Source organism: Elgaria multicarinata, chromosome 1, assembly GCF_023053635.1.
Source record: "Elgaria multicarinata webbii isolate HBS135686 ecotype San Diego chromosome 1, rElgMul1.1.pri, whole genome shotgun sequence".
NCBI classification, from domain to species: Eukaryota; Metazoa; Chordata; class Lepidosauria; order Squamata; family Anguidae; genus Elgaria; species Elgaria multicarinata.
This window is the reverse complement of record NC_086171.1, coordinates 180,125,039-180,150,486: the sequence shown is the minus strand read 5'-3', so window position 1 is coordinate 180,150,486 and position 25,448 is coordinate 180,125,039. Positions and strand designations below refer to the sequence as shown.

Sequence of the window (25,448 nt, the reverse complement as noted above, 5' to 3'; positions counted from 1 at the left end):
CTCCTCTGAACACGCTCCAGCTTGTCTGCGTCCTTCTTGAATTGTGGAGCCCAGAACTAGACGCAATACTCTAGATGAGGCCTAACCAGGGCTGAATAGAGAGGAACCAGTACCTCACGTGATTTGGAAGCTATACTTCTATTAATGCAGCCCAAAATAGCATTTGCCTCCCCCATCTTGTAACTGCATTTGGTTTCTATTTCCTAAATGTAGAACTTGGCATTTATCCCTATTATATTTCATTCTGTTGTTTTCAGCCCAGCACTCCAGCCTCGCCTTATCCTTCTACTTCTAATAGTCATCTCATATTATGGTACAAGCGTTAAGAGCAGTGATGCCACTCTCTGCAATACTTGCAGTCTGAGATTTTGCCTTTCCTCATCTATTAACCACCCCCACCCCCCGGGCATGTTGTTGAACTCCTCGTTTCTGGTCTTTCCTATTTCTGTAGAATTATGTATCCCTGTATAGCATAATGTGCTACTGCAGTAGAAGTACTCTAAGCTGACCAAAGCAAGGGCTGAAAGTAACTTGTTTCTCTCCATAAATTAACCACTTATTTTGTAATCTCTAAAATATCCTGACATTGTAGAAGTTAGTAGTCCTCCTCTAAAGCCTCTCCTGGTCTACATTTCTGGAACCCCTAATCTTCCCCAAGCCATCTAGTTACAGAAACTTTCTCAGTGGTACTGTACTGCGTCTTCTGACAGTAGCATAGATTTTTGCTCTTAAAAGCGAAGACCAAAATAGCATATTCTAGAATAGGGAAATGCTGCTTGCAAGTGATACTATACTTGTTACCCCTGAGCATAGCCTTATCAGTCATCTTTCATCTATATTACTCAAAACTGGTAACAAGACAAGATGCCACACAATTACCTATATGATCTTAAGTTGTTCTGTTTTTTATCTTAAGTGATAAAAGTTAAGGAATTAACCTGAACCAAACATGCAACCCTAGTTTTGCCAAGTGAGTACCTAGAATAATGATGGCAAGCCACGAAACAATACTAATTTACCTGGTCTGTATTACCCATATTCTACTATAAAGTATGGATCTGGACCACTTCCAGCTGTCAAAATATCCATGTTTCATACAAACCAACGTAAGTTCTCTGCAACACCTGCACTGGCTTGGGTAAGTATACAATATAGATCTATAGCATAGGATGTATTTTTATATGGCAAGATAGCAATACTAATCTATCTGTTTTGAATGAATGAGTGATTTGATACCCACTCAAGAAAGATATGTTATTCAATTAAAAAGGTAGCTAGGAAAAAAAGCATGTTTCCTTCTGTAGAACGTGGTTGTCATACTATTTCAAGTCAAATTTGGGAAGTTTTCTTGTACACATAGAAGATACTCCCATTGCTTTTTGATCTTGTGGAGATAAGTTTGTGTTGAGGCATATTTACAAACTGCTGATATAACTATAAAGGCAGAGACTTTACTCAATCCCGGTGCAAAGATATTTATTATATTACATAGCAGGATCTTGACCAGCAGGGGCATTAGTCTTCATGGTAAAAAAAATAACATTCCAAGTTAACACCGGATCCCCATGCCAATTGCCATAAATGTCCCAAATGTTCCACCACTCTGCATCATAGTTTTGCCAACGCCACCCATCAGTTCTCGTCCTCTCATGCCAATCCTAAAAGAAGGAACACAATATTTTACAGGGGGGTTATTTCCCATAATAAACAAGGGAAAAAGAATATTTTGTATCTGATGACAAGCGAATATGAATGCAGAACTTCAAAGGTTTGAGCTGATGCTTAGAAGTGAGCTGCAGAGTAAGCAGGATATGAATTCCATTGGTCTGCAAAACCAGAGGAAGGGTAGATCTGCTCCTCAGTATCTGCAATGTCAGAAATCACAGGATTGGGAGAACAACGTAGCCCATTTTGAGTGTGGGGAATGATATCCTGTTTATTTTGAGGTCCTGCTTGAACACACATGACAACATTTTGACAGTCTGTGGCTTGGAACCTAAGTAACCTGCAAATCGAAAGTCTCATTTCATTCAAGGTAAGTCTATCAATCCAGTGGAAGATCCCACTGGTGGAAAGATGAGAGAGATCTTTTGCCAGTTCCCCCTCCCCCTGCAGCCTCATTTCAGAAGCTCTGAAGCAGATTTGAGGGGTCTGCAAGAAGCTGCAGAAAGATGTGCCTTCATCTCCCTTCTGGCAGTATGAGTGTCTCATGAGCAATAATCAGGAAGGAACTCCAGATCTATGCCTACGTGCTTATTATGTGACAAAAATCAGTGCTGAGGATTGATGTGAAAGAGCAACATGGTTATTAAAGCTTGTAAGTATGTATCTACCCCCATTAGGAGCACTGCTCATGAAGAAGCCCCCATAAATGAACAGTGACTGTGAAGAAGCATTGCATGCTCTTTCATAAAGTATCATTATACTTAGTACAAATATAATGTACTAAGTGTAATGATACTTTCAGTTAAATCAATTAATAAATACATATTTTATGCTCTAAAAGCAGACCATTAATGTAATGATTGTAACATACACAGATGTCATTCAAATAGTAATCTCAATGAAATAGAACTAGCATGTTCTGGAAGAATATAAAAAGAAAATAGGCCATTGGAAAATACCATACATCTCAAGATTTAGACTAATCGATACTAAAATTGCATCCTCCCTTGTTAGTGCTTTTGCTAGAGACCTGCAGGCCTGGAAAAATGGATTTTAAAAAGCCCACCCACCCCAAGAAATTATAAAAGATGAACAATTTAAGATTATGAAAAAAATAGAATTATGAATGAAATATTTAAGAAATAACATTCATATATTGCTACATGGCCTTTAATCACCCAAAACTAGTCCTTAAAAACTACATAATAGGAAGACTAGGTAATGTAGAAGGTTATTAAACAGTATTTTCCCCATTCCCTAACCAGTGAAATTGTGGTAAGTTGGTAACGGTAGTGGTGAAGAGAGTATTTTTCCTAGGATTTACAATGCATACAACTACAGCAGTCTGTCTCCAACATACCTGAGGCAAGAAAATGTACCAAACAGTGCACCTGCTGCCATACCAACAGCAAAGCCCATCATGAAACCCATTTTCACTCTGTCAAAGCAACTGGGTTGGGACTGGCCATATGGCCCCACTGTCACAGGCATCTAGAAAAATAAATGAAATATGTAAACAAGTCTGACACCAACTGCTTCTATGCATAAGAAGATTCACAGTTCCAATCTGAATGGAACATTCAAAAGTAAGTACTGAGAGGGATTTTGAAAAGGGTATTTTTTGCTTTTATTTCAGTAAGCCCTTTCTACAGAAGGATTTTATCTGGAATTTAATTAAAAAGTAATTCTTCACTACGCTTTGTCATGTAAGCCTCATACTTCCAGATGAATGCATGTGCAAATCAGCACAACTATATCATTTAGATATTAACATACAAAGTTACAGTAGTTAAGCAGCAATTCCTTTAGAAACTTTTTGGATGCTACCAAAAAATTGGCAGGGGGTTATTATATTTTTCTATTTCACCGTCAGGTGTACATTGTAGTTTACAAAATTAACATAGAACAAATTCCTGCCTTAAGAATTTTATATTCTCAAGTGAAGTATGATTTGCACCATGTACGATGTCTGGAAGTTATGTTTTAACAATATCCTTCTTTATTATGTGATAGAGTATAGAATTTAAATAAATCAATAGGATGGTGCTAACCCAGAACTACCATACAGGAATTCAGAAACCGAGCAAGCAATGTTTTTTGAGTTGCTACAGCTGAAAGTAAACTGCTACATTATGAATCTCCCTGTTTTCATGGAAGTTGCTGGATAATAACTCTGGTTTGTGAACGTTCGCTACAGTTTCTTTGGGACTGCCGCTCAATGGTGTTCTAGTAGTTTAAATATAAAGAATGTCAAGGTCTAGACTAGAAATAAGCATGTTTGGGCCTAACTTTATTGGATTAATAGCCTAACTCTACATATAATCTCTGAAATATCTCTGATTCAATCTGACTTCCAAGAAAACCTGCTTAGGACGGGGCAGGAACAGCAACAATTCGGGCCCAATCCAATGCATGTTTAGACATGAAAAAGTCCTACAATTCCCAGCATTCCCTGAGTAATGATGGGAGCTATATGACTTTTTTCTGTCTAAAAATGCATAGGATTATGCCTTTATTTTTTGTGCTTCTGTATAGATAATAATTTACAGTACAATTATAACTTACAGTTAAAAGATCCACGTAAATGTGCTTAGAATTGTAGTAAAGTAATATTCAAACTGTTCTGGAAGGAATTGTACACCCCCTAAAGGATAAGGTTCATAGTTTGGGGGATCCAGCATTGTCACTAGAAGCATAGGTTTACTCGGTGGCATGGAGCACCTTTTGATCATGTTCAGACGACACATTAAGCCACAGTGGTTAGCCATGACTTAGGCGTGTTCGGACAACATGCTAAGCCATGGTCAGGCTGCTAACCCTTTTGCAGCAAATGGTTACTGAGTGTGTTTAATAGAGATGTAACATTTCTGAAAATTTTGAAGCTACGGGGGGGAAAAATTTCCTGAGGTTTTTTTGGGGGAAAACCAGAAATTTTCAGAAAAATTGAATAATGCAATATTAGCACTTTTTACAGATTGAAAGTCACTTTGTTACTTTAGCAACATAAAATGTAATTATGTCCAAGTTGGTTTGGCATAAAATTATTACATTTGGTATATTAAAAGTACAGTGTATTCAAAAGATTATTACAAATTGAATTTACTTTTTTAAATGTTTTACTTTTTTTAGGTAACAAATGGAACTACAAGCTCCTGAACTGTTAGGAACACTTGAACTTTAAGGAACCTCTTTGGTTTTGCCAGTATATGAGGAGCAGGCAAAAAACAATTTAAAACAACAACAACAGAAGAAACCACCAACATTAGTAACAAAGAAAATTATTCATGTTTCCGCTAGTCTTCCACAGTGTCAAGACATAGGGACCAAGATTCAATGAATATGCAAGAAATTTAATCAGACTCATTTTCTGAGCTATAGCTATCACTATCAGTCTCTGCTTCAATGGCAGTGCCCCCTAGAAGCAGAAATGCATCTTGCTCTTGCATTTGAGAGTTGTAGTCTCAGTTTGCAACCTAGGACTTGCTTGCCCATAAATTGTAATAATCTGATACTGTACATAGCTTTTAGAAATCATTTGGAGAAATAAATATATGACCTTGTCTTAAACATTTTATTTATCATGCTAAAACAAAACATCCCATAATCCGTTTTTCCTTCATTTTTTCCAATTTTTCAGACTCCCCCCTAAAAAAAAGCTTTGGAAAAAATGGGGAAAAAACGTTTTCCCCCTGAATTTTTCCATTTTTTTCCTGGGCTTTTACATCTCAAGTGTTTAAACTGTGGTTATGCAGCCACCATGGTTAGGAATGGTTCATATGACACACTAAGTAGAATCATAGAATAGCAGAGTTGGAAGGGGCCTACAAGGCCATCGAGTCCAACCCCCTGCTCAATGCAGGAATCCACCCTAATGGTTCCTACAACACGTTAAGCCATAACATTTAGCTCCAAATGCTTAACCACCATGGCTTAAGTGTGTCATCTGAACAGGGTCTGTGTTGTGTGAACTTTTCGAAACCAAGGTGGCCACATAACCATGGTTTAAACACACTTACTAACCATTTGCTGCAAAAGGGTTAGCGGCCTAACCATGGCTTATGTTGTCTGAACAGGTCCTTTATCAACTTAGGTAGATAAACCAACTACATCCTTAACTGAACAGGGATAGCATAGCTACAATTACCCATGCTCTTGTCTGGATTACAGCAATGCATTATACATGCGGCTGCCTTTGAAAATGGTCTAGAAACTTCAGCTGGTCTAAAATAGGGCAGTGAGATTTTTAACAGGAACTGGCCAATGTGGTCATATTATTCCAGTACCTTTCCATCTGCACTGGCTGCCAGTCCATTTCTGGGCCTGTTTCAAAGTGCTGGTGTTAACATTCACAGCCCTAAATGGCTTGTGGCCATGTTACCTGAAGGGTTGTCTCCAATATATACCTGCCTGGATGCTAAGATCTAGATGGTCTTTCACCAGGAATGGCCACCAAAGGAAGTGCGGTGGGTGGTTACTAAGAGGGCCTTTGGTGGCACTCTGGTTGTAGAATGAGCTTTCCAGAGAGGCTTGCCTGGCGCCTTTGTTATGCACTTAGTACTTTCCCCAAGCATTTTAGTCTTTCAGTTTTCTGTTTTAAATCTGTTACTGCATTTTAAATCTTTGCAATGCTGGTAGGTTTTATTTTATACTGTAGTTTTAAATCTTTATATTGTATTGTATCATGTTGTATTTTATGGTTTTACTAATTGTGTACTGCTCAGACAGCTTTGACTATTGGGCAGTATAGAAATGTAATAAATATAAAATAAACATGAGTTAACAAACAGCCCCCCCGCCCAAAAAAACCCACTAATCAACAGGCAAACACATTTTAAAATTTGCTAGGAGTGCATATGCTGATAGAAACTTTTCTATCCTACTAGTTTAGCCACTATTTAATGACTTTAGAATTCTGTTTGTTAACAATGATGTAATCTCTAGAGTCTAAACCTTGAACCTGCAGGCACTTGCACAATACTTTTAAAAAAAATCCAGCAGTATAGCAGTTCAGCTGTACCCGTTTCTGGAAAGTCTCTAGCTTAAAAGAGCCACAGGGGAAACAAGACAGATCCATAAACGAGTTGCAGGCAGTGATCAAGAAAAAGTCAGGTGGGTTCCAGGATAAGGCATCTTAAGGGTGCAATCCTATGCAGCTTTAGTCAGAAAAAGGCCTACAACTCCCAGCATGCTGGCTACGGGACGCTGGGAGTTGTACGCCTTTTTTCTGTTTAAAGTTGCACAGGATTGCGCCTTAATTTAACTTTTTTTCGACTAAGCGGTTGCAAACCTCGAGGCCTTTAAATAGCGTACATTCAAGTATGGGCGTGTTTTTCTGCCATGTTCGCATATTGAATACCTGAGCTGGGGGTGGGGGCACAAAGGCCGACGACTGGGGGGTAGACTATAGCTCCGCGACGAACTCAAAGCACAGAGCTCCATTGCTATGGCAACCAAAGGACCGTGAGTCATCTGTTCCCGGGCAGATAAGAAAGGCCACCCTGAAACGTCCCGTTCTCCGAGCCCCCTCAAAATAGCCTTTGCCCCGGCTCTCCACAGGATTTCCCCTTGCCTTTTTCTTGTCCCGTTTTTTTCTTCTTTTCACGCCCCCCCTCCTCCCCCCGGGTCTCACCTCGACCACTTCGAGCTCAGTCGATCCCGACTTTCCTTCAGCTTGCCTTGAATTTCCGCCGCACTCTGATGACGACACCGGAAACAGCTCGGGGCGCTGGGGTGAAGGGTCAAATGTCGAACCTGTAGGGGGTTGTGGATGCGCGCTGCCTTTAGAGAAAGAGGCGGGCAGGCTGTGACGATGCTGGTGTTTCGGCCGGCGGCATTGCGGGCTCTGAGGGGGCTGGTGGCTTTTCAAGGGCGAAGTCTTTCGGGGGCTGCGCAGCAACAAGGTAACGGCTCCCCGCCTGGCAGACGGGCAGATCCAGCTGGACCCCAGGCGCCTCCTGAGCTTCCAGGAGAAGCCGCTGGTGGGCGGCTCCCTTCGCAGCTGCCATGACATCTGCCTCCTGGGCAGTATTTTTTTCCACGGTTGTGGGTTTGGCAAGAGCCGCGCACGGAAAACAGGAAAGGCAGAGGGAGCCTCTCCCCGTCCCTGCTAGCCCAAGATTGCAGCTGTTGCTGCTTGGGCAGTGTTGCTCTTTTGATGGTTTCTGCTGTGACTTGGAAACAGTTTCGGGTGATAGTAAAAGTAAAGAGAGGACCAAAATCGGGAAACCGAGCCATAAGACCGGATGGTTTAGCCCAGCCTTCCCCAAGCTTGTGTCTTCTGGGGTGTTGACTACAACCCCCATCATTTCCTAGGTGTAGTCAACACATCTGGAGGGTGCTAGCTTGGGGAAGGGTGGTTCAGCCTGAAGAGTAAACCCTCAGCCGTCGTGAATGGCCCATACGTACGCCGACGGTTCAAATGCAGCGAGAGAGCGCGCAACAGCTGCACCTCCTGGTGTTGTAATGGGCTGTCTGCCCAACTTTCCCTCCGGCCAGCTATAATAAATGCTACTGTGGTTGTATCCTGCTGTAGCAGCCTAAGGGATTTTTGGGATATAGGGGTGGGAGTCACGGCTACTGCATTTTGCAGAGGGGGTAGCCGTTTTATTATTATTATTATTATTATTATTATTATTTATTTATATAGCACCATCGATGTACATGGTGCTGTACAGATAACACAGTAAATAGCAAGACCCTGCCGCATAGGCTTACAATCTAATAAATTTTAGTCTATTGCAACAAAAACGGCAAAGAGGGTTATGGCACCTTAAAGATTGACACTTTCGTGGGCTATAGTACACTTCATCAGCTGCATGGAGCATTATGCAGAATTTCAGGTTCATGAAGAATACATATGTGGGGAACATATTTTTTCTGAGAATTCTTAAAATGACAGGCTTGAGCACTGTGTTGATAACCTTACTGTGGCATCCCTAATGGGAATCCAGCCTTCTGAATCTGAAAATGTTTTATATGAAAACTACTTGCATGTTTTTGCTAAACTAAGAAACCAAATGAAGAGAATCTTATTATTTAAAAGCTTCACTGTGATCTCGCCTCACTTGATTTCTGGTGGTGGTGTTTGAATTAGCTTCTAAAATGCCATATTTTGCTTGAAAATCGTTGTCATATCGGATGAACCAGCCTAGTCCTGTGTATTTTCATCTGGCGATCAGCTGCTTGTAGTTGAATTAAATGAGCACAAATATTTTTAACAAAGTTCAGAAAGATGATTAAAACTATATATAGATTATATAGTAATGTTATGTGTATTAATGGATCTCTGTTTAGATTATACCCCATACTAGGATAAGATGTCCCACCCCACCCAAGTTTCTATGTCTATAGTGTACTTAACTTCTTCACATGCATCAAAGCATGGGTAGTATTCTCTGAAAATTTGCGTTTGTTACTCATATAGTTGTCTTTTCCTAGGCAAAGGCGATGTTGATGAATCCTCACTCCGTCCATTGTACATGGATGTCCAAGCAACTACTCCTCTGGTTTGTGAACAAGTACTCTTTTGGGGAGGGTTTTAAAGAGCACACAAATGAACAGCGTTTATAGAGCAGTCCTGTGCATCAGGGATGCGAAACCTCTGGGTGACAGAGATTCTGCAGCTGGACTGTAGAGTGTCCTTCGATTCCTCCAGGTGGCAGGGCTAGACCTCTGGATCAGAGATAACAGTGGAGATGTGGATGGAAGGGGACTTGGCCTGCACCAGGGAGGTGTGGCTGTTTTTCTAGGCACCAGCCAAGTGGCTTTGAGTGGTGCACATCATTCCTATGGGGTCAGTGGGTGCCACCCAAAGCCAGGAACTTGGCCAGCACCAGGAGGAGCAGCTCCTCCTCCTCTCGGTGCTGTCCAATTCCCTTTCTCCCTGTTGGGAGAGCCACAGAACTCCATGCCTCTCCCAGCATGAAGAAAGGCAAAATTGCCTAGCATCATCCAGCCCACCAAAGGCTGGATGGGGTGGGGGTATGAAATACTCCTGCACCACCTGCTATGCATATTTACTCAGATGTAGGGATGTAAAATTTCTGTAGATTTTGAAGCCATGGGGGAAAAAACTGTCGTCGTCATTGTCCCCCCCCCCCGGAAAGAAAACAGAAATTTGGGGGGAAATGGAAAAATAAGCAATATTTATTTTTTAAGCACTCTCTATAGATCTAAAGTCACTTTGCTTTAGGAAAGCCTTCTCCAACCCTTCCAGATATTTTGGGCTTAAGCTCTCATCAGCCTCAGGCAGCATGGCCAATAGTCAGGAATGGTGGGCATTGAAGTCCAAAGTATCTGGAAGGCACCAGTTTGGGGAAAGCTGCCCTAAAACAACAAAGTGACTTTAGATTTGTATTTGATTTGCTCATAAATTATTATATTTCAAATCTTTAAAAAGTAAACTCAGTAAATTTGTAATTATTGTCTGAATAAACTATACTTTTAAATTTAATATACCAAATATAATAAATTTATGAGCAAAGCAATTTATAAATAAACACATTTTAGGTTCTTATTTTATGTCTGACCAGAGGAATCTTTACCATGTAGTCCCGGTAACATGTGAATCATCTTAGAAGCCAAAAGAAGCAGGAAGAACTGAAGGCAGAGGAAGACAAAAGTACAACATCTGTTCCTGTTTGTAAGGAAGTTTAGGGACATTTCTAAACCTGTTCCTGTTTGTGGGGTAGAGTTTAGGGAAATCTGTTCTGAAGAAAAAGCTATTGAGATTTTATTTAGGTGGGAACAACTTTCTTACTTATTAGGAACGGTAAGCAGCCATGTTTAATTTAAGAACCTTTAAGAAATCTTGACCTGTTATTTAAAGAGTGACATTTTATTCACTTCTGCAAATAACTTACATTAATGAACATTTCATTTTTTGTTCATATTGAAAGGTTTTCTCTAGTGATAGTGTCAATCCCACATCTACACCATAGGAACCAGGCTATTGAGTTTGTACATTGATGGTGCTATATAAATAAATAATAATAATTTCAGGTAGAGAGGGTTAATTTTAGAGACAGCAGTTAAAAGGTTTTATTGCTGCAGCATTTCCTAGTGGTGAGGTCTAATTGAAAACTTTATTAAAAAGTGTGACAGTGTGTTCTATAGAGCCAAGCCACAAAGTTATTTTTTTTAAAAAAGCACATAGGTGGGGTAACCCACATGCAGTTTGGTTGCATCTGGTGCCGGTGGTAGGATAACATACCGTGTTTTTTCACATGTGGATTTTAGATCAGAACTAACTGCTATAGCATCTAACCCAAACAAGTCCAGAAGCACAGGACTTCGTAGAACAAAACCCAAACTCTCAAGAATACACACTTTCTTCCATGTTGTGTTATGGTGACTCTATTCACATGTTGGGGAATTGAGCATGACTTGGAGCATCCTTAGATGTCTGTCAGTAAAAGATGCATTAGATCAATAATTCTAATAAGAAATAGAAGGAATAACTAAACTGGGAATCTTACAGAGATTAAAGAAATCCCTCATGGCTTCATTATTTCCAGACATTTTACATCTAAATTCTAAAAGAAAACATTTCATAATCCAAACCTCTTCAGTGTTTCCAATTCTTTGGAAACCCCCCCCCCAAAAAAAAACACTCTTTGGGGATACCCCCCAGAAAAAAACTCTTTTCCAAGTCTTCACATCTCTACTTAGTGTGTCTTAGTGTGTTCAGTTGGGCTTACTCAAAATGCATAATGTGCATAGGATTGGAGCCCTAGTTTCCTGTCTACCCTGATGGGTTTGACTAGTGAAAAAAATCACCTTGAGAAAATTATTTAATGTTTACAGCCTGTTTTTAATCATTTTTACTCAGAAAAGAGTCTATTGACTTCAGTGTGAATTACTGTCACTTGTGTAGGATGTCAGTACCTCATAGGACGGTACATCAGATTGTGGCCTTAGTATTTTATTTATTTATTTATTACATTTTTATACTGCCCAATAGCCGAAGCTATTACTAAAAAATTAGTAATATGACTGGACAGATTCTTGGATTTGGGAGACATAAAGCTATATGTCACAGAAAATTAAAAACAACAGGATGAAGTGAAATGGGAAAATTGAATTTCTTGTGTTGTAGGACCCCAGGGTTTTGGACAGCATGTTGCCTTACCTTGTCCATTACTATGGCAACCCACACTCTAGAACTCATGCTTATGGCTGGGAGAGTGAATCTGCCATGGAAAAAGCCAGACAGGTAAGTCCTCCATTGTTCTTATAAATTAATTATAAATCTGTTCCCGATGATCTATTAAGCAGTTGTAATTAGTGAATTTTATTTTCTTCAAATGTTGTAACTTATATCTATATGTTCTTTTTCCCTAGCAAGTTGCATCATTAATAGGAGCAGATGCTAGAGAAATTATTTTTACCAGCGGGGCAACAGAATCAAACAATATAGCAATTAAGGTAAATTGGTACATTGTAAGGAGAAACAATGATGTTGTAAAACAATTCACAATAATCTGGGGGTTAAAATCTGGCTATTTTATTTCTAGTTCTAAGTAAGGCAGAAATGTAATGCAAAAATGGCAATGAATGGCTCAATCACACACACACACACGTGAATATATATGGCTTAATTGAGCATAAATAAAAGCTGTGGCAAACCTCTAAAAAGGTATTTCACTTGCCATCCTGTGTGCTGTCTGCTTAAAGTCAAAGGAAGCTACAATACTTTAAATAAGAATACCCCAAAGGAAGTTGTTTGAAAATTGCAGTTGATTTTGCATTTGCACAATGGGGCTACAGAGCATTCTGAGATGCAAGTGAGAGCTGCAAGAAACTATTGCAGTGTGAAGAGCTCCTGTTCAGGATACTCAGTACCATTCCCCCTCCCAGCCATTTTCCGTTTCCTGCCCACCGCACCCCCCAATAGACCTTGGCTACTGAGAAATTCTCAGTTATCTTCCTCTTAGGGTATTTTTTACAGATGTTTTGTACTTTTATGAACCTTAGCATTTCCCCCAAGCATGTTGATACCTCCCTCTTGTGTTGCGGTGTCCTCTGAAGTTGTAAATGTGTGTAATCATAACTTGATGCGATATTATAGTGAGATGCCTCAATAACAAAACTTGTCATAAGCCTAAGAAAATTTACAGCACAATTCTATGTATATATAATCAGACGTAATCCCCATTTAATTAAACTGGGCTTACTTCTACTTAAGTGTGTATGATTGCAGCCATCTTAAGCAGTTTTTTCCTGGGAGTAAGCGTCATTGAAAACAATGAGACTTCTAAATAGACAAGTAAAGGTTCTTACTGTTACTGGGGGCAAGCCCTATTGAACACAGTGGGTAGGTATGCATGAGATTGGACTGTTTTTTGTTGTATTACATTACTGCCTTCCTTTAGAGCAGCCTTCTTCATCCTGGTGCCCTTCAAATGTTTTGGTCTTCAACTCCCATTAACGCCCGCCAGCAAGCTTGTGGTCAAGAACGTTGGGAATTATAATCCAACATATCTGGATGGCACCAGGTTGGAGAAGGCTGCTTTAGAGCAATCTAGTTGAAAGTCATCCAGATTTTAAGTATCCTATTGTACATCTAATTCTGCCTGGCTTTTATTTAAATCAGTTATGCAGAGTAGGTGTTATATTATCAAAACAGTTTGTATAGATAGGTTCCTTCCCCCATTTCAGGACTCTTCTCTATATTTGCTGACGTTTCAGTTGCTGCAGACTTCCTTAGTAGCTAAAGCCACTATAGCAGCATTCCCCAACCTGGTGCTCTCCAGGTGTTTTGGACCAACTCCCACCAGCCCCAATTAGCATGGTCAATGGTTAGGAATGGCGGGAATTGTATTCCAGAATATAAGGAGGGGATCCAGTTATGGAAGGCTGTTGGTGTGGAAAGATATAAAAGAGGAAAGGGCTCTTGCATCTTCAATAGCTTTATAAAAGGGGAAATTTCATCCAAGTGTAGCTTGCATAGCAAGTTACACCTGCTAAACTTTCCTCTTCTACACAGTTATTAAAGGTTCAAGGCCCCTGTCTCCTTTTTGTATCTTGCTGCTCTAAAGGTTGCACTATAGTAATTGCATTTAGGAAAGAAAGGCAGAGTATGTACTTTGACATTTTAAATAAGGTCATCCTTATTTAAAAAACGAATTAATGCTGAAAATGGCAGGACTGCGCAATCTTATCCAAGTATACTCAGAAGTAAGTCCCACTGAGTTCAATGGAGCTTACTCTCAAGTAAGTAAGTATGCATACAAAGAATTGGAGTCAGTTATGCAAAGTATCTGGGCATTTTGCATTCATGACTTGGCATTTATAACAACTATTGCTCTTCATCATTTTTGATCTTTACGTTTCCCCTCTTTTATTCATATAAAGGGTGTTGCAAGATTCTATAAATCCAGAAAGAAACATATAATTACAACACAGACTGAACACAAATGTGTGCTGGATTCTTGTCGTGCCCTTGAAGCTGAGGGCTTTCGAGTGACATACCTGCCTGTAAAGAAAAATGGGATTATAGATTTAAAGGTAACTTTCTCTGCTAGTACACTGCACTGTAACAACACAATTTACTACATGCATAGGATTATACATTAACACACGTAACCCAAGGGGAGTGATTGGGGAATTTGGGGGAGTGTTTACTGCTTGTATTATATTGAAAACTAGGTGTGTGTGTGTATTAGTGTATTATTAAATTGTTAATAGCAACAACAACAGAGAAGGATTTTGAGTGCAATCCTGAAGCCAGGGAAAGTGATTGAGGGGCTGTTGGTTGCGGCATATGTGCTGCTCCACCAGTGGGCTGGCACATACCCACCAAAGGCCCCTGAACACATGCATGGAAAATTCTGTGAGCACAGATGTCCCATCAGTGCTATTTGGTGAAGGATCCACAGGGCATAAGTAGTGGCTGGCACACCATGGAACCTGTTCTCCTGCTCGGCTGGGATTGCTCTCTTAGTTCACTTCTGCAACATTCACTTTTGGTGTATTTAATTGCATGTCATTGTGAAAATCTCGAGATAATTTCCAAGAGAGCTTTCACTTGCAGTGCTAAAGCAGCTCAAATTATTTTTCTCTTGTATGATTCCTACCAGGACCTAACAAATGCAATACAACCAGACACAAGCTTGGTTTCGGTAATGACTGTGAATAATGAAATAGGCGTGAAGCAACCAGTTAGTGACATTGGTAAGTAGACACTAAGACCTAATCTACACCAAGCAGGATATTGCACTATGAAAGCAGTATGTAAAAGGCAGGAGCCACACGAAGCAGGATATAAAGCGGTATGAAAGCATTATATGGTATGGGTCAATGGGCCCCAACAGAGGTCAGTGCACTTCAGTACCTCTACAAAGTAGTAGGGTGGCTCCTGCCTTTTATATACTATTTTCATGGTGCAATACCCTGCTTGGTGTAGATTAGGCCTAACAGAGATATAAGCTCTAAATAATACCATCAACTTAAGTAAAAATGCCAAATTGTCATATAAGCATGATGGTGAGGCATGTTATATTGTGACAAAAGGACATAAGACACCTAAAAAATTGTCCTGTTTGGAAACACATCACTGACTCACGTTCAGTTTCTGGCAACTTTGGTCTGTCTATTCAGGATTTGTGATGGTCAAGAGATCTGTGGCCAAATTTCCAAACTTAAAAACAACTCCCCTTTTTAAAACTCTCATTGGCTGCTCTGATGTTATCAGAACAAAAGCATGTGAGAAGGGGTTTTAAACCCTTTCCTCCTGTGACTTTTCCCTCAATTTAAATTGCCCCTACCCCAGCAAATGTTAGCCAATAAGGGAAAAATAAGGCAGCATACTAGTTTAAGGCGTGCTTCATCATCCCGTTTTATCCTGACTTTTTTAGTAGAAGGTGAAGCTTAACTTAACTTCCAAAAATACTACAAGTTAATGGCCCAGGGATTGTGTCAGCAGCCTCACCTCCCTAAAAACAATACTTTTTTTATTTTGTAAATTGTTCCTGAAAATAAGTCTGACGCCTCTTTATCCTTAGGATAAAAATTAATTTTCATGTTTAATAATAATAAATTTATTTATTTGTTACCCGCCTCTCCCTCTGGATCAAGGCGGGGTACAACACAAAAACACCATAAAATACATACAACCAATTCAAACATTTAAAACCAGTGCATCATTAAAAGCAGCACACCATTAAAAAGGCATCTTAAAATTCAACTGGGTAGGCCTGCTGGAAGAGATCAGTCTTTATGGCTTTCTCAAATTCTGGAAGATTTAAAATCTTTATACTACAACTCCCATCTCCTAGTAGCATAGCCAGCGGTAAGGGATGATGGAAGTTGTAGGTCATACATCTGGAGGGCCACAAGTTGCCCACCCCTCTTTAAACAAGATAGAAATAATACCTCATTCTGAACCATGTTCTTTTTATATTCCAGGTCAGATCTGCAGTTCCCATAAAGTTTTCTTTCATACAGATGCTGCACAGGCAGTTGGGAAAATTCCTCTGGACGTCAATGATATGAAAATTGATTTAATGAGCATCAGTGGACATAAAATCTATGGTCCCAAAGGTATTGATGTTTTCTAATTTTATGGCATTTAGTTCTTTTGACTGTTAAATATTGTTCCACATATTTAATTAGTTTTTCAAATACTGCTTGGAGAAAGGGCTAATCTATTTCAAGACATCATGGAAATCTAAGGTGTTGGTATTTAAGGAGGAAATGAGAGCATGATGTTTGTTATTGCATGCCATTTCTAATTAGTAGGAGCAGAGCTTTTACTGCAGTTGTCGCAAGGCTATGGAATGATTTTCCTGTTGTGGTGAGAGTTCATTCTTGTTTGCTTTTAGAAAGACTGGCAGTCTTCTTAGTTCTGATGAGCTTTTAGTGAAAATGGCCACTAACAGTACAATCCTATGCATGTCTACTCAGAGGTAAGCCCCATCCCTAGGGGATGCTTGGTGTTATAGGACTTACTTCTAGCTAAACATGAGTAGGATTGCACCTTAAATGTATTAGCAGGTAGCTATAGTTGTTATGGTTTTTAAAATCTGTTTAGCAAATGGATATAGTCTTGAGCTGAGCACTCAGTGCGATCAGAGAAAGATGTCAATTTTCAGTACTTTTGCCAATACTAGTTTCAAACAATATCCATGCTTTACTATTTCCTAGCTATAACTGAAGGTTTATTCTCCCTTATGCAAATTGGGAAGTTTCAGCTTTCTGAATATAGAAGGGAGAACAGTGAAAATAGCTAAACATATATGGTACAGTTGTCAAGCCACATACATTGTCTATGTTTGATTCATGTTGATAAGAAACTTGTCTGTACAAGGTAATGGTTAAGTTAAAACTTCTAAGGTTTCTCTCAGTCTTCGTTTCCCTATACGTAATTCATGATTACGGAACCTATCTAGCAGGGATGATGTGAAGTTTAGTGTAGTAATGATTGTACTTAATTGGGAATTAGTCCCTTGGATTTTGGTGTAAACTACTTCCCTGTGGTCACAATGATTCAGCAAGCACAACATGGTTTTCTGTATATGGTTCTGCTATACCAGGTATAGAGAAGCCCCCTATATAGGGGATATCAAACTACATCCACAAATGGAGTAAGCTATGGTTATCCACATAAATTATACCATGCAGATCTCTATGCAGAAGCCTCTGAGCAGATTAATACACTGAGCATTGTAGCCACAATTTAGCACAGAGTTATATGTGCTTGGGCCTATTGATCATTGGAGGGTGTGTCTGAATGAAGCAGTATTTTTGGCATTCTGGATCACTGCCAGTATGTTTAGGGTTAGGATGCCAAATATTTTACATTTCAGGAGTGAGATAATGTTGATGGAAGTACTTGCCCAAGAGTAGAGCAAGGAAGGAATGCAGGAATAGAGGGTTCAGTCTGGAGGGCTGTTCCTCTGGTTACAAATGTAAATTGAACATCTGAAAATATAAAAGCTGTGTTTTTCTTCTTATGACTTATCAAGGTGAAATATTCTTTCTTTCCTGAATATTCCAAAGGCTTGCTGATGCAAAGTTCTCTATCTGTGCATTCAGCAAAAGCAAATTTGTATGTGTGTGTGGTTTTTTTTTTAAGGGGTTGGTGCAATCTATGTTCGGCGGCGACCAAGAGTACGAGTGGAACCTTTACAGAGTGGGGGAGGCCAGGAGCGAGGATTACGTTCTGGAACTGTGCCAACTCCATTAGCAGTTGGTCTTGGGGCAGCTTGTGAATTGGCACAACAAGAGATAGAGGTATAATGAGTAATTAATTTGTCTATATAACTTATCCAAATCCAGTTAGTTTGGCAGTCTTTATCTTGCTATATTCTTTAAGCACGTATTAAGAAAGGGTAGTTTCAGTGTTAGTCCTACACAGAGTAATCCTGTTTATTTTATTGACTACCTTAAGTCCCATTCATTTCAATCAATTTACACTATGTAATACTAGTATTGGATGCTATTCAAAGGCTCAGTTCGGACAACATGTTAGTCAACGGTGGACTATTTAATCAACAGTTGCTTAAATAGTCCCCCGTTGACCAACGTGTCGTCTGCTGGGCAAAAACAATGCCACGGTTGGTTATTTGGAAAAAATACTCAACTGTTTTCAGGGTTGTTTTTCTGCACAACTATTGATTATCGTGTTGTGGTGAGCTCATTGATTATTTCCTGAGTTTACAGAGTCGTGGAGCAAGAGCAGCAGAGACCCTGGACACTCTAGCCCAGCAGGGCTCCATCAGCAGGGGAAATCCCATGCTAGCAAGAGCTTGGGGAGCCCTGATTGTGCAGTCCCTTGGTGGGGCAGCAATATTGTAGTGCCTGACGTGTTCCCAGGGATGTGCATGTCCCTTGCCACCACCACCCCGTCCGCTAATCCATCTGGAGATAGGGTCGAGATAGGCTGGGAAGAAAAATAATAATAATAATAATAATTATTATTATTATTATTATTCTTACCCACCTCTACCTTTGGATCGAAGGAAGGCAGTTTCTAGAACCACTAGTGTTGATTGATATGGGATTTTGCCTGCGTATTGTGGGCATCCCTATTTCTGCATTCTCTAAAAAGTCTAGAGGCAACCTGTCATGAGATTTGCCCCTTTACACACTTGCAACCACACAGTAGCAAAGTGTGGATAGCAGAGCAATTTATCAGTATTAGTTTGATAATAATAAATAACATGTTTAACGTGGGCTGAATTTTACTATGAACCTGGAAATTTTTATTTTTGTGAGTAATTGGTTTGACAAATCTTAAATGTGGTTATGTTGTCTAGCCTTTTCAGACAGCAGGCTGGATATGATTAATGTGGCATTTTGGGTAAATCAGTCATGGTTTATCTGCCTATTGGTAAATTGGCTTATTAGTTCTCTTGTTTCTCTTTCAGTATGACTATAAGCGAATTAGCTTATTGGCTGACAGACTAGTTACAAGAATAATGTCAGAAATTCCTGATGTGGTACTGAATGGAGATCCAACGCTTCGTTATCCAGGTTTCATTAGCAGAGTTTCTCTTTATTACTGAATTGATTGTCTTAATTTGATCTCCCAAAGGCTCTTTTTCTTTGTAAAATAATTAAAATAGTTTTGTAATGTTGGAAACTTCAGAAAACTGACATAAATATGAAACTAGAACTATAGAGTTGTCTTAGAACTGAAAGCAACCATGTACAAGACCTCAAAGTACTGTGCAATCCTGAACCTATTGGGTGCAAACCCAGAAACAAGAGATTGAACATAACAAAATTCTCATTATAGCAAAATAAGGAATGTAGTCCCTGGGACACTTGATTTTAAAACTCAATTCAGTAATGCCTTCTGTTTCTGTATTAAGCTTATGTTGCTACATAATGTTTCCACTGAGTTGCAAATTATGCATGACTTTTTCCTCTCGTTCTATATTCTCATTTTGAGTAATAGGCTTTAAGTAGAGCACTGGGGAAATACTGTATTAGATAGAAGGTATGATGAACAATCCTTTCAGGGTCAAAGCAGATATTCACTATATTCGAGAACAGCTTTATTATCTTCATAATTAGCCAGCTTTGGGTGTTCTGTAAATAATAGCCATGGATCTGCTGGCATGACAGTTTTTCTGCGTGTATCTCTAGAATTAATGTTCAAGATATGATCGCAGAGCTGTAGCGACAGACACATTACAGAAAAGTTGAAAAATAAAGGTTCTGTTGGAGGGAAGAGGCCCTGGTTATTGGAGAGGTGACTTAAGATGCTTTGTTTAAGAGCATGCTATAATTCTCCTGAAAACAAATGCTGTTGTACAGAGGTACAACCTAATCTCCAAAGAAGCTGACTCTGCTTTGTCAACTCTGCAGGCTGCATCAACTTATCCTTTGCATATGTGGAAGGCGAGAGCCTGCTGATGGCCCTTAAAGATGTGGCGCTCTCTTCTGGAAGGTAATAGTGCATGTGTTAGAGAAAGAGAGGGCCCAGAGAATGGTATGAGGACACATTAAGCTGTTCATTATTAAAGCTAAGCAAACCTCAGTCCGGTCAGTTTGCAGATGGAAGTTTATCTGGGACTCTCCTGTAAGCTGCCTAATGCCACAGGATGTAGTTATGGCCACCAGTCTGGATGACTTCAAAAGGGGTTTGGACAAATTCCTGGAGGCAAAGGCTATCAATGGCTACTAGCCCTGATGGTTGTGTGCTATCTCCAGTATTCGAGGCAATAAGCCTGTGTGCACCAGTTGCTGGGGAACATGGGTGGGAGGGTGCTGTTGCACCATGTCCTGCTTGTCTATCCCTGGCTGATGGCTGGTTGGCCACTGTGTGAACAGAGTGCTGGACTAGATGGACCCTTGGTCTGATCCAGCATGGATTATGTGCTTAACCTTCTTGAAAGAAGAGCAGGTTAATGGATATGTCACATTCAGGTCATTGGCACTGCTAATCTAGACTGAATCTATGATCCATCAATCCAAAATCTTCTCATTTTGGTTCTGACCAGAACTGATTTACTTCCATTCATTCACATTTCTGATTCCTTTTAAATTTTTATCAATATATGCCAAACTATATAATTTAACAATCGACAAAATAATTAATCTTGCTAACTCCTAGTATTTTAGTCCTTTTTCTCTCTCTCCAGCCTCCTTTAGATTATTTAGATATTCTTGATCATCTAACATGCTTTTAATTGAACTAGGCAGCCAGTTCTCTTTCCCCTCACTACAATTCTTCTAGCATTGGTCCTGACTGCTGCTTTACTCTATAATCCTTTCTTTTCTACTTCTGCCTACTTGCTATTAATTTTACCCCAAAAAATATTTCTCTTGAAAAATCTGCCTTTTTCGCTAGTGTCTAGTTCTAATCTGTGTGGTCAGCAAATACTTTGGATGACAGTGGTGATCCATGTGTATTAAGAGGATACTGCTCTGGTGCAGTCTGTGTTCTTCATTCCGACACCTGCTATATGAGAAAGTAATTTGACTTCATTTTTGTTCTCATTAGTGCTTGCACATCTGCATCTTTAGAACCATCATATGTGTTGCGTGCAATTGGAACAGATGAAGACTTGGCTCACTCATCCATAAGGCAAGTGTTATTTTTCTTCTTGATGTTCTCAACTAATTATATAACTTTTGCCAAGTGCAGAATCCATTTTCATCTTTGTGTGTGTTTGTATTGTGTTGCGCCTGATAAGCTCTTTGCTTTATTTCAGATTTGGCATTGGTCGCTTCACTACAGAAGAAGAAGTAGATTATACAGTAAACAAGTGCATACAGCATGTAAAGAGATTAAGGGAAATGAGGTGAAATTCTTCTTCTAATTATTAGACATTTGACCATCACAGGATTTCTCTAAATACTGCCACATGTCACGGTAGTTTAATGGTTAAAGTGGACCACAGTTGGGTTGGGGAGAGGCTATTTACTGTCTCCCTAGATGAGCTTGATATTTATTTATTTATTAAATTTATATACCACCCCATAGCCGAAGCTCTCTGGGCGGGTTACAAAAGTTAAAAACAGTGAACATTAAAAAGTATACAAAATTTAAAACCATCAAAAATATAAAAACAACAGTATAAAATAACAGTATCTATGTTGACCAATCAGATATTTATATCCAATTTACAGATTCCTTATAAAGCTCTTAAATGCTTACCACCCCCAATAGAATTAGGCTATTAATAAAAATGGCTTTTAGGGTGCAGACCTATGCATGTTTAGACAGGAAAAAGTCTGCTCCAGCATGCTCCAACTAATTTCTGTCTAAACATGCATTGGATTATGCCCTTAGAAATATATTCCTCCTCTTTTGTATAGCTGTCTAGAATACAAACTTCTTAAATTTATCTGTTGATTTTCATTCTAGTCTCTCAAAATTATATCCATTGTGGCTTCAGGAGTTCAGAAGGGTGCTGTTGCATTCAAATCCTGCTTGTAGGTTTCCAGTTTTCAGCTGGTTGGCCACCATGTGAACAGAATGCTGGATTAGACGAACCCTTGGTCTGATCGAGCATGACTCTTCTTATGTTCTTAATCATAGTGAAATTTTGTAGCAACAAACTTTCTAATTGGGTTTTGAAGATAAAATGCATTCCTGGACATGCCTATTGAACAGATGTAAAAGGTTTCTTTGGAGAAACCACTTTCTAAATAACATGTTATTAACTGCACATCCTGAAAGCTTATTGATGTCAAGCACTGGGAAGTATCTAGTATTGCCACTGTGCTTCTGCTCATTCTGTTGTGCCCACTGTTTGCATTCATTTCCAGAACAGGTCAAGTCAGCAGAGCTCCTTTCTGTGAGTTTCTTTGACCTGCCTCATTACATAAGCAAACATATCTGCTTGTTTCCGGTTGCTTCAGGAACTGCTAACTTCCTGTTGCTACTGTGCAGATTGCATTGGATGCTGCCCATTATTTGTATTTCTGAAGTACTGATGGTGGATTTTTCTTCTCATTTGACAGCCCGCTGTGGGAAATGGTACAAGATGGAATTGATTTGAAGAGCATTAAATGGACACAACATTAAGCAAAGGAGATAATTTGTAATCTTGGACTTCATTGATATGGATTAAAAGAATTTCTGTACATTCCTGAGGAAAACCATGTGGCATGTGTTCTGAAATACACCATCTCTGTGTGACCAAGGTGTTACTGTTTCTAAATACAGAGCCTGAAAACTAAATCTAAGGCTAAGTTTTGTCAGGAATATATCACACTTACATATAAGCAAATATATATATGAACATTAGTTTCCTTGAGCCGAAGAAGTTATAATACTTTTATTTTGGAGGTGATACTGATGCAGTTTAGAATACCAAGTCTTCAGCAACTGTCCCGCTGTGAAAAATGTTTCTAAGTTCTCAGTAGACTGCTTTGCATCCTTTTCACCAATATTTGTCCCATAGCAGACACTTGTGTTCAAATGTGTTGTGTATGTTCAGAAGCAATCCTCTTATAGATGACAGTCTTCCATCTAGAACTTGTCTTATTTTTGAGCAGTGATGTTTGCTCTGTAGTAATTAATGCAACTATGTTAAGGCCAACTAATTCACCAATATTGATTACCACCCTCATCCTTTATAAAATTCAACTTGTTTTAACAATTTTACCTCTTCTTTTTTCCTCCTGATTATTTCCCCTGCTGACTCTGTTTTGTTATCCCAGAGTATTTTCTCCTGCTTTATGGAATTTAGGAGATGATGCAGTGTTTTATCACCATTAATTTTTTGATGCCATTGCCTTACTTTCAAGGGAAAGTAGAAGAATTTAATACAGTTCATTTTCTGTAGGGCTTGAGAGTGTATCATATCCATATAAAATGTACCAGTGTTACATTTGTTTGATTATAATAATTCAAAAATTGAGAAATACCCATTGCCTTTCACTTTAAAAAAACCTGCCAGTGCTACATTAAGAGAAATTGCTGACACTAGCATCCTTGGTACTTAAAATATGTGCTCTCATCTGTATGGTATGTTTTTGGATTTGTATTACTTTTTCTTCTAATATGCAAATTAATCTGTTTAAAGGCAGGAGTTTTGTTTTTATTTCCTTGTTTTCTTAAACAGATGCAGGCAGGAAATATAAGTCTCTTTGGTAAATAGCTTCTTTTTTTTTTAACCTAACTTTGTGTACATGGTATTTCTCAGAAAATGGCTTGCTGACCTGGGTGGATTACCAGCATGCTTATCAACAAAGCCTTACTTGTTCTTGGTAGTTCTATCCTCTTGCTTGCTTTGAGGATGAGTTCTATACTGTACACCAAAATTCATTTGAAATTGTTATCTGCTTCCTTGAGATGAGATTTATTACAGAGGTTTATTCAGGTAGAACTGTGATTCACAGGCAAGAGATATCAATTTGCCTAAGTGTTCTGAGAGGTTGTTCAAACACTTGATTTGAAATAGTAGTAGTGTAGATACTACAATGATGGCAATTTGTATTGCTTTGTCACAAAAAGCATTTAAGATTGGGAAGATAGTTTCTAAATAACTGCAACACATACATTTTATGGAGTTAATTTAAAAAACTACTTCAGAATACATTTGCTATTTGTATTCTCATTTTGACAGATTATTTGAAACATTTATTTTCATTGTTTTAGACTTATGTAATATCAGTGCAGAGTGAGAGAAAGAGAACATGCCGTAGGGGACAGAGAGAAAGGGATGAGCAGAAAATGGGTTTTAAAAAGTCAGTTCAAATTGGTACAAAAATGCGGTTCATGGTTAATGTAGTGACATGACCCTCCTCTAAATAAAAATGTAAAAGTGGTTTGAGATGTATATTTTTTTTATCTAACAAATAAGAGTTCACATCGAGGGCAGTATCCAACAAGGCAGCTGTGCCAATAGTGTAAGCTGTCATGACAGGTTTCCCCAGAAAACCCATTGTGCCAGCTTTTACAGTAGTGCTTCGACAGTTGCGTAAACAAAGTGGCTTCATTGGATACTGTCCGGAATAAAAAGGGCAAATAGATTCTCACTTCACATATTCCTATGTCTCTGTGCAAACACTTAAGCTGCAGCTACTCAGTTTCATCAATACACATCAGCAAACAATCTTATCTACAATTTCGAGTCATAAATCAGAAAGGTCTGTACCTATGAGAAGAAGACAATCTCCTAGCAGTCTTGGAGAGTTGGACAGAAGACAGATGGGCCATTGTTGGCTAAGATATTGATTAACACCCAATACAAGATATAGCATGTCCTAGAAATTATTTATTTAGGAGCTCAAGGCTTTTATCCTCAGAACAACCCTGTGAGGTAGGTGAGGCTGAGAGACAATGACTGGCCCAAAGTCACCCAGTGAGCTTCATGGCTGGCTTGGGGAAAAGGCCAAAGCTTTAACCACTACGCAACACTGACTTTTAAACTTGCTTTTTGTCTTTCCTTAAGTCTTGTTAGAATAAGGTCATTTATTACATTTATTTTATTTATTTATTTATTTATTTAAGGATTTTTATGCCGCCATTCAGCCAAAAAAGGCTCTCATGGCGGCTTACAAAGGTATTTCTTGACAGTCCCTGCCCACAGGCTTACAATCTAAAAGACATGACACAAAAGGAAAGGGGATTGGGAGGGAGGAGGAGGAGGGGGAAAAGAAAAGCAAATTCAGGCACTACAATCTTAGTTGGAAAGTTCAGCAGTTACAGGTGACAGCAGGAGGGAGGGGGCTCTCAGCTGGAGCTGGACCCAGGCACGGTGGAGAGGTGCCTGGCTGCTGCTTCCTCCCTCTCTGGTGGCCTCTCCAGAGACAGTTGGTAGCAGGAGGGAGGGGGCTCTCAGCTGGAGAATACATTTCTATTCATTTGTATACAGTCC

General features: G+C 39.2%; 2 protein-coding genes across 3 annotated transcripts; one reads left to right on the top strand and one right to left on the bottom strand.

Moving 5' to 3' along the window:
- Positions 1–1,459: 1,459 nt before the first annotated feature.
- ROMO1 (reactive oxygen species modulator 1) lies at positions 1,460–7,375 on the bottom strand. Its single transcript, XM_063144651.1, has 3 exons — positions 7,295–7,375; positions 3,026–3,156; positions 1,460–1,658 (listed from the first exon to the last, which is right to left on the bottom strand). The coding sequence occupies exons 2-3, from the start codon at positions 3,154–3,156 to the stop codon at positions 1,550–1,552; spliced, it is 240 nt and encodes a 79-aa protein (XP_063000721.1). The 5' UTR covers positions 7,295–7,375; the 3' UTR covers positions 1,460–1,549.
- Positions 6,712–24,395, top strand: NFS1 (NFS1 cysteine desulfurase). Of its 2 annotated transcripts, none has more exons than XM_063144639.1 (13): positions 6,712–6,774; positions 9,103–9,170; positions 11,762–11,878; positions 12,007–12,090; positions 14,020–14,172; positions 14,745–14,838; positions 16,072–16,206; positions 17,741–17,898; positions 19,035–19,140; positions 19,981–20,062; positions 21,119–21,202; positions 21,330–21,419; positions 22,585–24,395. In XM_063144639.1, the coding sequence occupies exons 2-13, from the start codon at positions 9,144–9,146 to the stop codon at positions 22,646–22,648; spliced, it is 1,194 nt and encodes a 397-aa protein (XP_063000709.1). In that variant the 5' UTR covers positions 6,712–6,774; positions 9,103–9,143; the 3' UTR covers positions 22,649–24,395. The 2 variants fall into 2 exon arrangements, with proteins under 2 accessions (XP_063000709.1, XP_063000702.1); XM_063144632.1 differs by lacking the exon at positions 6,712–6,774 and adding an exon at positions 7,433–7,565.
- Positions 24,396–25,448: the final 1,053 nt, after the last annotated feature.

What these genes read in the sequence shown, in the direction of transcription:
- ROMO1 (XM_063144651.1), bottom strand. Translation starts at nt 3,156, where the DNA reads ATGCCTGTGACAGTGGGGCCATATGGCCAGTCCCAACCCAGTTGCTTT. An exon ending in GGTACATTTTCTTGCCTCAG is followed by an intron (nt 1,659 to 3,025) that starts GTATGTTGGAGA and finishes TCCTTCTTTTAG; the next exon opens with GATTGGCATGAGAGGACGAG.
- NFS1 (XM_063144632.1), top strand. Translation starts at nt 7,433, where the DNA reads ATGCGCGCTGCCTTTAGAGAAAGAGGCGGGCAGGCTGTGACGATGCTG. An exon ending in CCATGGAAAAAGCCAGACAG is followed by an intron (nt 11,879 to 12,006) that starts GTAAGTCCTCCA and finishes CTTTTTCCCTAG; the next exon opens with CAAGTTGCATCATTAATAGG. An exon ending in TAAAATCTATGGTCCCAAAG is followed by an intron (nt 16,207 to 17,740) that starts GTATTGATGTTT and finishes TTTTTTTTTAAG; the next exon opens with GGGTTGGTGCAATCTATGTT.